The 13910-nt window shown below is 51.5% G+C and overlaps 1 protein-coding gene across 3 annotated transcripts in view; it reads right to left on the bottom strand.

Annotated features, from left to right (window-relative positions):
- Positions 1 to 12798, bottom strand: part of HIP1 (huntingtin interacting protein 1) — a 44216-nt gene extending 31418 nt beyond the window's left edge. For 2 of the 3 annotated variants that reach the window (XM_072916834.1, XM_072916833.1), the window contains exon 1: positions 12621 to 12798. In XM_072916834.1, the coding sequence (XP_072772935.1) occupies positions 12621 to 12737 (117 nt within the window). In that variant the 5' untranslated portion in view covers positions 12738 to 12798. The remainder of the gene's footprint in view (positions 1 to 12620) is intronic. The other variant, XM_072916835.1, reaches the window with a different exon arrangement.
- Between the last annotated feature and the right edge of the window lie 1112 nt (positions 12799 to 13910).

Genomic DNA, 13910 nt, shown 5'->3' with positions numbered 1-13910 from the left:
TGCAAAAGGCTGCAAAATCCCTTCCTGATACATAAATATTTTGTTTTCTTCTTTTTCCTTGTGTGGAAATAAACACCACTGGCTGGAGCACTTCCAGCATACCCTTAGGTTTACGCAGCCCAAGGAGAAGGGTTGCACGGTCCTGCTCTGGCCAGCCCCTGCACCGAGGCTAGAGGGGCACTAAGAGCATGAAACCCAGCTCCAGGTGTGGAAAACATGCGTGTGCCTACTGGAAGCATTGGGAAAACGGATGGGAGGCACTTGGAATAAGCACAGGCTATAAGAAGCAGCTCCATCGGGAGCTTTTTTGGCAGCAGGGGATGCCTCTTGTGCTGGGAGCCACTGGCTCCCCATGGCATGGGGGGCATCCCCCATGTGTAATTCCACAGTGGAATGGGCTGGGCATAGATGGCTGTGTCTACCACGCTTTTCCCTGCCTCCTCAGGCCCTATGAGCAGGATGATACATCTTCCACACAGGGATGAAGGCGGGAAGAGGGGTGCCTGAAGGGCTCTGCACCCCAGGGATGCCCCTGCTAGAGTTCAGCAGGGCAGAGAGAAGGGCAGCTGTTGCCCTGATTTTTAAAAGTGTTACATTTTCTTTTATAGTTCTTTTGAAAGTCTTTAAAGTTCTCATAAAACTTCTTCAGACTTCTGATCTGTTTACATATTTCTACTGGAGTTCTCACACACTGTTCATGTAAATAGTAATTGTTTTGCATTCTTCTTTGTGGGACAAGAGAATTGATGGACTGTTGGTTTGACCAGTGTGGCTGGAGACGTGGTAATTCCATCCTCCAATCCACAGTCACTTCTGGAGTTCTATAAATATCAGATGCTCGAATAAACCCCTCTAATTTTTGGCCTTTGAACTTACCAGGCATTTGAGTACTTACTTTGTGTCCAATAGCGACAGGCAGCCCCAGGATTTCCATGTTGTTCCAGGAAAGCAGGGGGTTTAATGTGGGAGGGAAATCTCTGCTCTCAAATGCAAATCACAGGAGCATGCATAATACCACTGACACTGGCAGAGGGGCATAGGGGACATCCAAACATCAGGAGTTGGCTCTGGTCAGCCCAGCCCAGCACAGGGCACCCTGGTCCTCATAGCCCCAGACACTCCCCTGGCACATCCTCCTGCTAGAGACATATTGCACTATTGGAAGTAACAGGGTCGGGGGGAGTGACACAGGGACAAGGCTCCTGGGACACAAAAGCCACAGGAATCAGAGCAGCCTCGGTGAAGGTGATGGATGGCTAAGCCAGGCACTAGCCCGAGGACCTGGGAACTGCACCCAGTAGTGTAGTAGTTTCTTCTGTGGAGAAAATCCTTAGTGTTCCAATGATGTTCAGGAAATCAAGGGAATTAGGACTTTTTTTTTTTTTTTTGTCACATTTCTGGATAAATAAAGAAAAATGTGCAAGAAATCTGCTGTATGATACTATCAGAAACAACCCAGAGAGCCCTGAGCACAGATTAACCACCATCACCAGCTCCTCTGCCGTACCCTGGTGAGGCAGAGAAACAAATCCATGTGGGGACAATTGGTGGGAATTTCGAAATGCTGCTTCTTTCTGGAAGAGCATATTGAACCTAAACACAGGACCAGCAACATCTGGAGGGGACAAGCAAACACTCAGGCCCTGAAACCAGGCTGTGGGACCAGCTGGGGATTGCTGTGGAAGGAGCTAAGCACTATCCTTACCCTCCAGGGCTGGGAAAGATGGAAATACTCATAGGAAGAAGAAGCAGAAGACCTCAACCATGGCTACATACCCTGATTATAAGATGCTTGCTATTTCCCCAAGCAGAAATCATAGCAGTTCCTGCTGCAGCTGGAAAGAAAGAATACCTTGGAGGTGCTGGGAATGGGTATCCAAAATTTGCTTATTATTCAACAAAAGGGCCTGACTTCACTCCTCTGATAGGAATCCATAGTTCTTAGCATTCCCACCATGTGAAAAATTTCCTTTTCCTGCTGATGGGAAGAGAAGTTGGATTGCAACAACTCCCAGAGTTAGTGAATGCCACAGAGAAGGAGGGAAAATGATTAAAATTATAAAAGATCTAATAGGGACACTGGCTAATTGTCATTCCAAGTGATGGCTGATTAGAAGAAAGACTGGTTGAGATTTGATCCTAGATGTATTTTTCCCTGGCATATCCCACTCCCAGCTCACAGAGATGTTGGTGCACACACATGGCACTCCGGAGGCTGATAGACAAGGGGCAGCAGGGACCTAAAGTGGTTCTGTGCTAAAAAGCTCTCAGAGAGGAGATTGCAGCTAGGGTATGCCCCACAATGGTATCCAGGTATTAAGGGATTAATGGAAAAGTCTAGATGTGACACAGTTAATGATACCCTGCTCCAATGGGAGAGAGGAGCCGACCCCAGGATGCTGTGGATGCTCTGCCAGGACAGCTCTGTCCACATGCCCCTGCCCCAGCATAGCACCACAACAAAAATCCCAGATAATAATGGGCTGGAAACCACAGATTTTGTCCAACAATTTCTACTCTTTCCTTTTCTCTGGTTTATTTGTGTCTGTGCTGCTGCCAAAGCTTTGTTTCCCTCCCTGTAGGCAGAAATTGCTGGATATTTAGTCTGAGCTCTTTGAGCTCTTTGCTCAGAAGCTTTGGCTGGTACCTGATTGCTCCTCCATCCCCCAGACACTACTACTTCCTCAGGAGTTCTCCTGCCAAACCAGCTGTATTGAGGGTTGAAATCTGGGGGTTATAGAAAACACAGGCAGGGATGACAGACCCTGTTTGCTGGGAAAATAATCCCAAGGGGGTTCAGTGGTTGGTGTGAGGGCACTGGAAATAAGGCAAAGGAGAAAGAGGATCCAATGTGAATGGAAAAAATGTGGATTGGTTTGCAGTTCTGTGCCTGTGGCAATGGAACTCTTCAAATTTGGACATTTCAGCTAAAAAAAAAAAAAAAATCTGGAATGCAGAAGCAGAGAGCAGCCCTATTTCTAGCTGCGACTCCTCCCTGTGTGCTTGGCCTCCAAGACGACTCAGAAACTCAAGGCACTTCTTCCCGAGCTATAAAAAGAGCTGGAGTGGGACTGCAAGAGCTAGGAAAACAAACAAGGGAGCAGTCTGCCCTTCTATTGAGGACATAGGTAAAGCCAGGAGAGGGTCTTGCTCAACCCACCTTTTGAGGTACCCCCAAGGAAAGAAAGTTGTGGGGCACAGCAGAAATTCCAGGCTGGATCCCACCCACCAAAATGTTGTCTGTGCCTTGTCCCAAGGCACCCCACCACCTCCCACCCCTCCTGTGTGAGGAGAAGGTTTAGGACTGTCCCCATACATCACCTCAATACAATTCTGGGTTCCTTATGCTTGGGGAGGATCAAAGGTACCATGGTGATCAGGAATAGAGCATGGAGTGTCCCCTGGGACCACAAGGTGAAAGGAACTTCACCAAAACACATAGCCTCCTTCCCCAGGTTGCTGAAAGGGTTAACAGCCTCACCCGACACCTGCTCCATGAATCCCAGTAGGACTGGACAGACTATGTGAGTTCCAGGTGACCATAAAATTCAGCACAACTCAGAATACTCACCTTTGCCCTCTCCAGACAAGTATATACCTCTGCAGAAGCAGCCAAACCTTGCAGACTGTTGGAACATTTCATTCCCATTAGTAAAGTGCACAAAACATTCCTGGCTGGAAAAACACCAGCAGGTCACTGACTGGGAACAGCACCACCAGAAGAGATGAGTTCTTCAGTGCTTTCACTGACTTAGTGCAGAAGAAACATCTCTTCTGGCACAGCCATTCCCAGCTTCAACACTGACTTCTTCAACACCCAAAAAAGCGAAGTCTTCCTCTGCCACTACTTCAGCATTCCCTTAGGACCTCAGAAAATCTCCTCACACCACTAATTGGTGCTGTGGGACTTTCCTCCTGAGCAGCTCCAAGGGTTGTAGAGCTGGACTGGGTAGTCCATATGGAGCAGCCTAAAGTTGGCACACTTGGTAACCACGGCTCAGGATGAGAGGGACAACAGGTGGGACAAGAGGGCATCGCCTCAGGCTAAACCAGGGGAGGTTCAGGTTGGACATCAGAAGGAATTTCTTCATGGAAAGCGTTGTCCAGCATTGGAAAGGGCTTCCCAGAGAGGTGGCGGAGTCCCCATCCCTGGAGGTGTCTAAGGAATGACTCATCATGGCACACAGAGCTCTGGGCTGGGTGACAAAGTGGGAATCAGTTACAGGCTGGACTCAATGACCTTGGAGGTGTTTTCCAATCCAAAGGATTCTGTGACGCCCATGGATCAGCAAGGTGAGGGCTAGCACCAGTGTGACGTCCTGCCAAGCCCATGGAGACGCCAAAGTGCTGATCCATGATTTATTCAGTGGGATGCAGAGGCTGCATTTAGCTCATTTAGAGGTGGGATGCAGAGGTTGTGGATGAACTGAGACTTCACCAGGATCAGGCTGGGGATCTGAGAGTTGTATCTGGCTTGTGCAGAAGATGCCAATTGCTCTATTCAACAGTTAAATAGAGCCCTCCTGTAACCAGGAGCCTGATCCTAGAGAAAGATGTTTCTGCCCATGGCAAGGGATTGAGACCAGATGATCTTTAAAGATCCTCCAGCCTAACCCAAATGTTTTAGAGCAGTCTCTTAGCACACGGAGCTGCCTTTTGGAACTGTGGAATCTCAGTCCCTTCTTTGGTGGGACACGTCTCCAGCTTGACAAGCCTCACACCAATGGAGAGCATGTCCAAGTGGTTGGTTGTGGTTGGTGTTGTGTGATGAAGACAGGATCAGCTCTGTATCTGCTGCAGAATCGGACCCTGGCCACAGCTTCCAGCATCTTCAGGCCAACACAGGGTGTCAGTCCCCACCATGGGCTGGGAATGTCCATCAGCTTGGTCCTGGAGACTGTGCCCTCCACAGTGCTTGGCACTCACTCACGGATCCCCTCCTGCCCCTTAGTTGTGCCAGTTTGGTGCTCCAACAAAAAGGTGCCTCTGTTCCCACCAATGCAGAAAGCACCAGTCCAGTGGCTGGGAACACTGTGGACTGAAGAATCAGGCAGCTCCAGAGTTGCTCTAGCTGTACTCAGCTCATAGGGAGGTTGCCAGGCTGGTTTGATGGTTTGGCCATGAAAGTCAGGTTCAAGGGGACCTGGGGTTGCCCCAATGTGCCATACTCAAGTCTTGAAGTGAAGAAGATCCTTTATTACTTGGCAGTGGAGCAAACTAATAAAATCCTGCTGAGCTGTGACTACTTTATTCCAAGACTTCCATAATTTTAGATGCTATTTTTACCTAGTCTGAGTGGTAGTCAGCTTTGTGTGATGCCACTAAATCCCAGTTTAACACTATTAGCCTTTGCCCTTCCTGGGTGGGTGTTTAGTGCTGTTGTGCCAAGTGCTTGCCATGCAGGAACGAGGAAACTTCCATCAGAGAAAGGGATCCTTTGGGAGAAGTGGCTTCTTTTGCCAGGGCCAGGCTGGAGACTTGCTGCTTATTGCTACCATTTGTCTCTTTTATTGGAATAAAAGACGAATGTGAGCAGCTCATCACCCTCGAGAGAGACTGTGGCATCGTGCTTTATTTGAATTAGTAGATGCTGGTTGGAAAATAGTTTTTTCCAGTCACCATGTTCACATGGAAGTGAACAAGAATACAGGATTTAGTAAGTGCAAACTGTGTTGCAAAGTGCTTCTGCCAGAACCTCAGGGAAACCCAGGAATTGTCCCCTCTCCTCTTAAGAGCCCAGAAAACACAGGATAGCATCAGTGGGGAGACCTCAGCAGTCATGGCGCAGTGGGCCTAAAGAGCACAAGGAAAGCTTGAACTCACATAGCACAGAATACTGGACTGGTTTGGGTTGGAAGGGACCTTAAAGATCACCCAGTTCTACCCCCTGCTATGGGCAGGGACAACTTCCACTAGAAGGAAGACCAGGGTGCTCCAAGCCCCATCTAACTTGGCCTTAGACACTTCCAGGGGTGGGGCAGACAGCTTCTCTAGGCAACCTGTGCCAAGGTCTCACCAACCTCACAGCCAGGAATTCTTCCCAGCATCCCATATCTATCCGTTCTCTGTCAATCTGAAGCCATTCCCCCTTATCCTGTCACTCCAGCCCCTTCTCCAAAGTCCCTCTCCAGCTCTCCTGGAGACCCTTTAGGCACTGGAGGGGCTCTAATGTCTCCCTAGAGCCTTCTTTTCTCAAGGTGAATACCCTCATCTGTCTCAGCCTGTCTCCAGAGCAGAGGGGCTCCAGGCCCAAGCACATCTTTGTGGCCTCCTCTGGACTCACTCAAACAGCTCGACTTTAATTCCTTGAATTGTCCAAAGCCAGGCTGGACAGGGCTTGAAGCAACCTGGTCTCTCCTCTTGGAGCACCTGGCCTGGGAAGGTGTCCCTGCCCATGGCAGAAAGTAAAACAAGCTAAACTTTAAGGGTGCCTTCTAATACAACCGTCTCTGTGAGTCCATAATAAACTCTTCAGTGTCTGTGTATGCCTTGAGAGAATAATTCACCTTTCTGCTGTGGACTGGGACCATTTACTCTGCTCTGTGATTAGCCTGGAACAGCACACAATGTATAATTAGTCCAGCTGTGGGCTGGACTTGCACATCCAGGCTAAAACACTGGCTGTGCTGTCTATTTCTGCTGTCACCTGGAGAACAGGCTGTCCCCAGGAAGTTTTCTTATTTGGTGACTGCAAAATAAATCAGCCAAGTTGGTGGCAGGCATGAGGGCCAGAATCCAGCCTTTCCTCCAGCCCTCATGCTGCTGTATGGTCCGAGGCTGCTGACCCTCTGTCCCAGGTTCAGAGGGTACAGGGATGAGGATGGGCTCAGAACCCAGGTGCTGGATCTCACTCTGCAGTGTCATGTGCTGGACAGTGCTGGAGCAGGCGATGCTCATCCTGGTTGCATGTCACGTATGTGGGATGATGCAATGGGCTACAATGGGCACCTTCTCCCCATCCTTGGATTCTTAGTCTTTCAGCCAAAATTGTCCCTCCTGCAGCTCCAGCCCCTGTCCAGAGGTTTTTTCTTCTGGGAGAGCAAAGTTGGGATGAGTCACCCCCTCCTCATGACAGGTGCCCACATCCCACATGCCCTTCCTGACTGTTTTCGCTGGACTTGGGTCATGGCCAGGGGCAGCAGAGGGGACCACACTCAGTCCAGAGTCCTCTGATGGGAAATTTAGTGAAAACCCCGCTTTCCTGGCTGTTTCTCCTCAGTTCTGCAGATGGATGGAGTTAAATTGGATAAATTTCAGAGGGCAAGAACCCATCTGCACCCCTAGGACAGGACATCCTTGGTGGGGAAGTACATGCTGAGTGAGAGGGAAAGGGGTTTTTGGGGCAACCACATCCCCTAGCATCCCTGTCTTCCCACTCAGCCTCTAGTGTAATTCAGGACAAGGTTCTCCCTTGCCACTTGGTGGTCCAAAACTATTATGTTTTCCCAGCTACAGAAACTCCTGGACTTGGTGGAAGTACTTTCAGCACCAAATATATTCATCCTCCTGAGGCTTAGCTGCTTCTGCAGTCCATCCCCTCATTAAAAAACTCAGGTATTTCTGCATCTAAAATAGATATTTCTATATCTAAAGAAAACCTCCTAAGCCCCTCCATCCCTGTGTGCACTAATAAGAAAAGCAGCCCCATATCTGGTACGGGGCAAAAGATTTTCTTTCCCTGGGGATGGAAATAAGTTTTTAAGAGGGACTCTCTGAAAAGAGACGAGATGACCCATTACTGAAGCTGCACTCAATCCCCAGTACCTCTAGTTCCTAGTAAAAGCCAGGAGACCAAAAGCACGGTGGTTCACACAGCACCAAACCCAGGAGCTCCTTTTCCTGGAGATGAAAGGGCCATGAATTAATCCCCTGTAGCACCTACTCCCCCAGGATGAGCTCAGCTGCCGTCAGCCCTCGCCCCCCACAGCCAGGAGCTATTTTTTCCTGTTCTTGCTAGTGTCAATATGTTTCTTTAAATATCTTTTCAGAGAGGCTGTATATATATAGCCCCACTCTGGTGCTTTGAAAGAAGCCTCATTTCCTGTGTAAGAACTGAATTTCTTGGCAAAGCTGCTGGTGGCTGCAGCATCTGAACCACAAAACCCGTTGGTTTTGTTTTTTTTTCAGTAGTAAATGGAATTTCCTTTGCAACTGCAAGTTGGACTGAGCTAGGTCTGATCTGAAATCAGCTGGGTTGCTGTGTCTGGACCGTATTCCCACTTATAAGAATGATGGGAGAAAAGGATTAATTGCATTAATGGTGCTGTGATGGTGGCCCAGAGGTGACACAGCCCATGGCAGGGACAGGATGGGCACAAAGCTGTTTTTAACCTGAATTTGGCTGTGAAAAAGTTGGGTTGACATATCAAAATAATTTATTAACTGACACTGAGGGAGAAAAAAAAATCAATTTCATTTGCACCTGATACTTTTTCTTTTGCACCATCTCTCTGCACCTGGTTTTAGAGAAGGCTCCTCCAGCAGCAAGGTAAGAAGCAAAACAGCTTTGCAGCCCCTGAGGGATGGCTCATGGATACTAAAGACATTAAAACCTTCCAGAGGAGAAGTGGCATCAGCTACATTCAGAGTTCTGCATCTCCCTGGCATGAAAATGCCACACCTTCCCACTGGGAAATCCTTAGCAGGAGAATCTGACATCCCCAGCACCACCCTGGAGATTCTGATGGCAGGAGTGGAGATGTAGCCAGCAATCACCTTCTGCTGCAAATAAGTCTTTGCAGGGTAATTTCTGAGTCATAAATTGCTTTTATTGTTGCACACAGTCCTAGGGACCATTGTGTAAATGTGCCAGAGGTAGTGGCAGCTGTGGGCAGTCCAAGTGGTCCCTGTTCCCCTATGCTACTCCTTGAATTTACCAGAAAAAAACTACAGCCAAAGAATCTAAAATGTAAGTTTTTTAGATTTTCTGCAGGAATTTTAAAGAAGTGTCTCCTCCCAACCCCCACCCTTGTCAGGATTCCAACCCTTGGAATTGTCCCTATGGTAGGGACCATGCTGGGCATGCAGCCTCATTGGATGGTACGAAGCCCCAGCAGCCATGAGCTCTGGGAAACAAACATGGAATTTCTGTAGCTCCTCCACAGCCCTGGGCACTGTCTCCACCTCATGTCCTCATCCCTGGGACACAGCACTGACTCAGGACAGGGCAGCCTGCAGTGGTGTGGGACATGATGGCTCCCGATGGAGCACAGCTGGGCACTGGAGCAGTGCTCAGGATGGGAGACACAAGAGAATTATTTGGTGACTTTGCAGCCCAGGAGATGACAACACACCACCACAATATGCCGCCTCCTTCCACCCAAAATCCACAAGGCAGGGACAAGGACTAAAGACCAGGGCATGTCCTACTACAGCTTCAAGGGCATTTCCCTCAATTTTGATGTCTGAGCGTTTTTGCCCAATGCAGTGATGGGTTTACAAAAAGAAGGAACAAGTTGGTGCAGGAAGAGCTGAGCTGTGTAAGGATCTTTCCATACCTCCAGCCTTCCAGGAGTCAGCTGCTGCTTTGCTTGGGAATGCCATGTACCACCTCTGGGAGTCTGCAGTTGCACCTGCACTGATGCCCTGCTGGCCATATCCCTGCTGGCCATATCCCTGCTGGGAATGAAGGGAATAAATATCCCATGGCAGTGCAAAACATGAGTGAAGGAGCAGGAGAGGCTGCGGTATCACCCCTGGAGCATCATCCCTGCCCTGCTGAAGTCCTGTGTCCTTCCAACCCTGACTTCACCCTCAACACTTTGGCTCATCCAATTGTTGAACACCCAGTCTCTGCCAACTAGCCAAGCACAGAAGGAATTTCAGTCCTTGGCTCCATCATGGCACAAGGATGTCTGCTGTGGACAATTACAGCATGGAAAGAGGAAGAAGGAGGGAAGGTCCCAAGGAGGGAAGATCCCAAGCACTACTCTACATAAAGACCTTCCCTGCAGAGCTCCAGCACCAGGACATACCCCTTAATCCAACCAGGAGAACTTGAAGGGGATGCAAACATCAGACACCATGTGAAACATTTCTCTTAAAATGTGGCAGAATTTTCACTTTCAGTGTTTTTTTCTCCTCCGTTGGTGATCCTTGCTGTGCCCAAAGATTTGTGCCAAGGTTGAGGTGATGAATGGTGAATCACCACGTGAAACACCAGCAAAGGGGGAACAGTCATTGCAACACTCATACTCCCTGATGGCAGCAGAACTGCAGGATTTTGTGTCCCTGTTGCTCAACTTCCTATGAAAATTACCAGCATTGACAGAAAAGGAATAGAGGAGTCCTTGGCTGTGTCTTGTTCTTCCTGAGCTGCCCTTGCCCAGCAGGCAGCAAGAACAGCATGAAAGGAACACCATGTCTGGGCATGTCCTCAGGTTTCCCACATTTGCATTCCCAGGAAAATCGAGATACTTGCACAACTGTAGGAGCAGAAGAGAGGCCACCAGGAAATTTACTCCTGTTTGTCTGCAAGCCAACAGATGGAGGTTGTCAGGACAGAGTTGCGCAATGCAATAACCACCATGGAAGTTTTCCACCACCAGAATATCCCACCACCATGGAACAATTCCAGCACCAGTTTACCACCACCACAGGAACATCCCACCTCCAGACCTCCCTGCTACTAGGATGTCCTACCACCACCACAGCTTTGTAGGGTACTCTTGTTCTTCCAATCTGAGCTCAGACCACAGAGACTGGGTGCTGCCAACCCAAGGAGGTGGTCCTCAGGCTCCCCAAAGGCCCATTTGTATACACTTTCTGCCCGTTTCAGCACTTTTAGCCCAAAATAGGCTTTGTGATGTATGTGCTGCTGCCCTGAGACAGCCAGGATTGGAGGGGAGGGAAGGAGTCTGTACATGCTGAAGACATAGGCAAATTTTTCATTTTAAAGCCATTTAACAGATGAAAGTTTTCTTAAAAGAAGTCACTTTCAAAAAGAAAAAACCCAAAGCCACAAAGTTTCTCTAAAAAAAAAAACTCAGAAAGAAGAAGTTGGACAAAAACCGTACAACCAAGACCTAAGGGGTGCCTGGCAAGTTCTCTAAAGTGGAGAGAATTATGTAAAAAAAAAAAAAAAAAAAAAAAAAAAAAAAAGAGGGGGAGAAAAAATGAGTTAGAAAGGGAATTGCACAGAGCTGAAGCACAGAAAAAGAAAAAGCCAGACAAGGCCATGCTGTGTCACTGTGTCATTAGTCTGGAAATAAGATCAGGAAGATGAAATCCAGCTTGTAACAATGTGGGCAGCACTCAGCCCTTCCCAGGAAACCACGAGTTCAGGGGGAGCCTGAGAGAGCTCCAGGCCCATCAGGCTGTTGCTGACACAACAAGGAACCAGAAAGTTCCAGGAGCAAACCAGTTCCATTCCTACCTTTAGCAGTATGAGTAAATAATTGATGTCTGAGGTAACCTGAGCAGGAAGGTGAGCAGGGCCCTGCACATGATCCTGCATTCAACTTCACGGACTGGTGGGTTTTCTTCCTGCAAAACCCCCTCAGACATGATTTGGTGTTTATTTCCATCTCTAAGCCATATCCCATGTGTTGTTCCCACTCTGGGCTCATTCAAGTCTACTCCCACTGGTCCCACTTCTACCTTTGCTTCAGCCTCAGTTTCCCTTCCTCTCCCACAGTAGGTTTGAACAGTTCTGCTTCACTGGTACTTTCCATCCCTGGACATGGAGCACGGCCAAGCTGTCCCGAGCTCCCTCTGCTGCCATCCCACTCTCTTCACTCCCCCCATGCTTTGTGCAGGCATATCCCCAGCTGCCCCAAGCACATCCTTTCCCCAAATCACCAGCTTTTCCCACCAAAGCACCCCTACTGCCCTTCCAGCTTGGCTGCCGTCTTTCCTCTGTGCAGGACACCAATCCATCACCTAAAAGCTGAGCGAAGGGCCCCATCCATCCCCATACTCTGGATGCTGCTGAGGAGCAAATTCTGTCTGCTTTTCAACATATCGGTGCCTCTTCCCAGGAGCCACCTGCAGGGACAGACCCTGTCCACACCTGGGGTCCCTGAGTGACACAGGAGCAGAACCCAGTGGGGTGACTGACTCCACTGGCGAAAGAGCCACTCTGTGTCCCCTCTAGCCAGGGAACACACAGGCTATGTGTGCTCAGGGCGGCTCCAAGGACAGGGTGGCACCATCCTGGGCATGATGCCTGGCTGTGGCCGGGCTTGGAGACTTGTCAGCTCAGGCCATAATGTTCTCTAGCCCCGCTGCTGGGGAGGCCAGGCTGAACAGACGCTGCTAGGCTGGGGCTCTCCGGCTGTTCCTCCAGGGCCGGGTCCAGCCCTAGCCACGAGGTCCGGCGGGTCGCCATCCCTGTCGCCCCAGGGCGACCCACGGCCCTCCTCCGCCAATCCCCCGTACCTGGCGCCAACCCAGCTGCGCCCTCGTGCCAGCACCAACCCGCCGGGCAGCTCCATCTGGCCCCGGCTCACCCGGCTGGCCGCGCCCACCCAAACAACCCCGCCCGCCCGGCACAGGTACGGGCGAGCCGTGCCCACCGCACCGCGCCGCGCCGCGCCCCGGCCGGCCCCGCCCGTCGGCCGCCGCCTTCCCCTCCTCACCGCCCGCATCCCCCGCCCCGCCCCGCCCCGCCCCGCCCGCACCTGGGCGCGCTCGAAGCTCTCCCGCTCCGCCTCTAGGCCGCTGCCGCCTGCCCGCCGGCTCAGCACCTTGGGCAGCGGGTTGGCCACCTGCTTCATGGTGCTGCTCACCCGCTCCATGGCCGCCCGGCCCGCCGCCGCCCGGCCCCGCGCCGCGCCGCCAGCGCGGGCCCCGCGCCATTGGCCCGTCCGCCTGCCCCTCACGGCCCGCGGGCACCACCCTCCCACCACAGCCCCGCCCACCGGCCCGGCTTCAGCTCTCATTGGTTCAGCTGGACGTCAGTCAACGCAAGCTCCCCCCCCAAAGTCCCGCAGCTCTTTGCTCCGCCTTCAGGGGCCGCGCCCTTAGCACCGCCCACCCAAGAGCCGCGGCCACGCCTTTGCGCAGTTCCCTGCTGTGATTGGCCCGCGGCCCTGCCGCTCACACACCGGGGTCCCGCCCTGCCCCTCCCCGGTATGGGGCGCGGCGCCCCCTGGCGGCGGTGGGCTGATCGCTCGCCGGGAAGGGCCGGGCCGGGCCCGGGGGCCGCCGTGCACCGGCTCCGAGCCGCGGCTGAGCCCTCCGGGGCCGCCGTGCACCGGCTCCGAGCCGCGGCTGAGCCCTCCGGGGCCGCCGTGCACCGGCTCCGAGCCGCGGCTGAGCCCTCCGGGGCCGCTGGCCGCCGAGCTCCGTACGGCTCCGCGAGGCCGCGGCCCCTCAGCCGAGCCCGGCGCGCGGCCACGGGGGTGACGCGGCACCGCCGCCCCCTCCTGCTCCCCGCCTCAGGCCGGGCCGCTCCTCACGGGTGTTCACGGCTCCCCATGGCCTGGCGCCGGCGGTGGGGAGGCGGCTCCGCCGGCTGTCAGAGCCAGCAGGGCCCCGCAGCCTGCGGAAGGGTCGTGTGAGGCTTTTCCCGTGTGGGATCCAGGCTGGGGGTGGGAGCTCTGCAGGGCATTGCTGCAGGCACAGCTGGCAGAGCCCAGCAGGAAGAGTGTAGCGTTGGCAGAGGGGCAAAATGCGGTTACAGGGGTCTGAAAAACGCCAATCGCTTGGTCTTTAAAATTCTAAAAGTTTAATAATAATAAAATGGTTATAAAAATAATAATACAAATAGAGTAATAAAGTTTAGAGTTAGGACAATTACAAGACAATAAAAAGCAAAGAATTACGGATGTCTGGATGCTCTCAGACACCAAGTCACGAAAAGCATCCCTTGTGAACAAAGGAATCACCCTTAAACCAATACGCTTGTTGCATATTCATACATCCTTCGTGGTTATGCGTACTTTCTATTCTAAACAAGAAACTCTGTT

This window comes from Taeniopygia guttata, chromosome 19 (genome assembly GCF_048771995.1).
Source record: "Taeniopygia guttata chromosome 19, bTaeGut7.mat, whole genome shotgun sequence".
NCBI lineage: Eukaryota > Metazoa > Chordata > Aves > Passeriformes > Estrildidae > Taeniopygia > Taeniopygia guttata.
The sequence above is the reverse complement of the archived record's forward strand: the minus strand, read 5'-3'. Positions and strand labels throughout refer to the sequence as shown.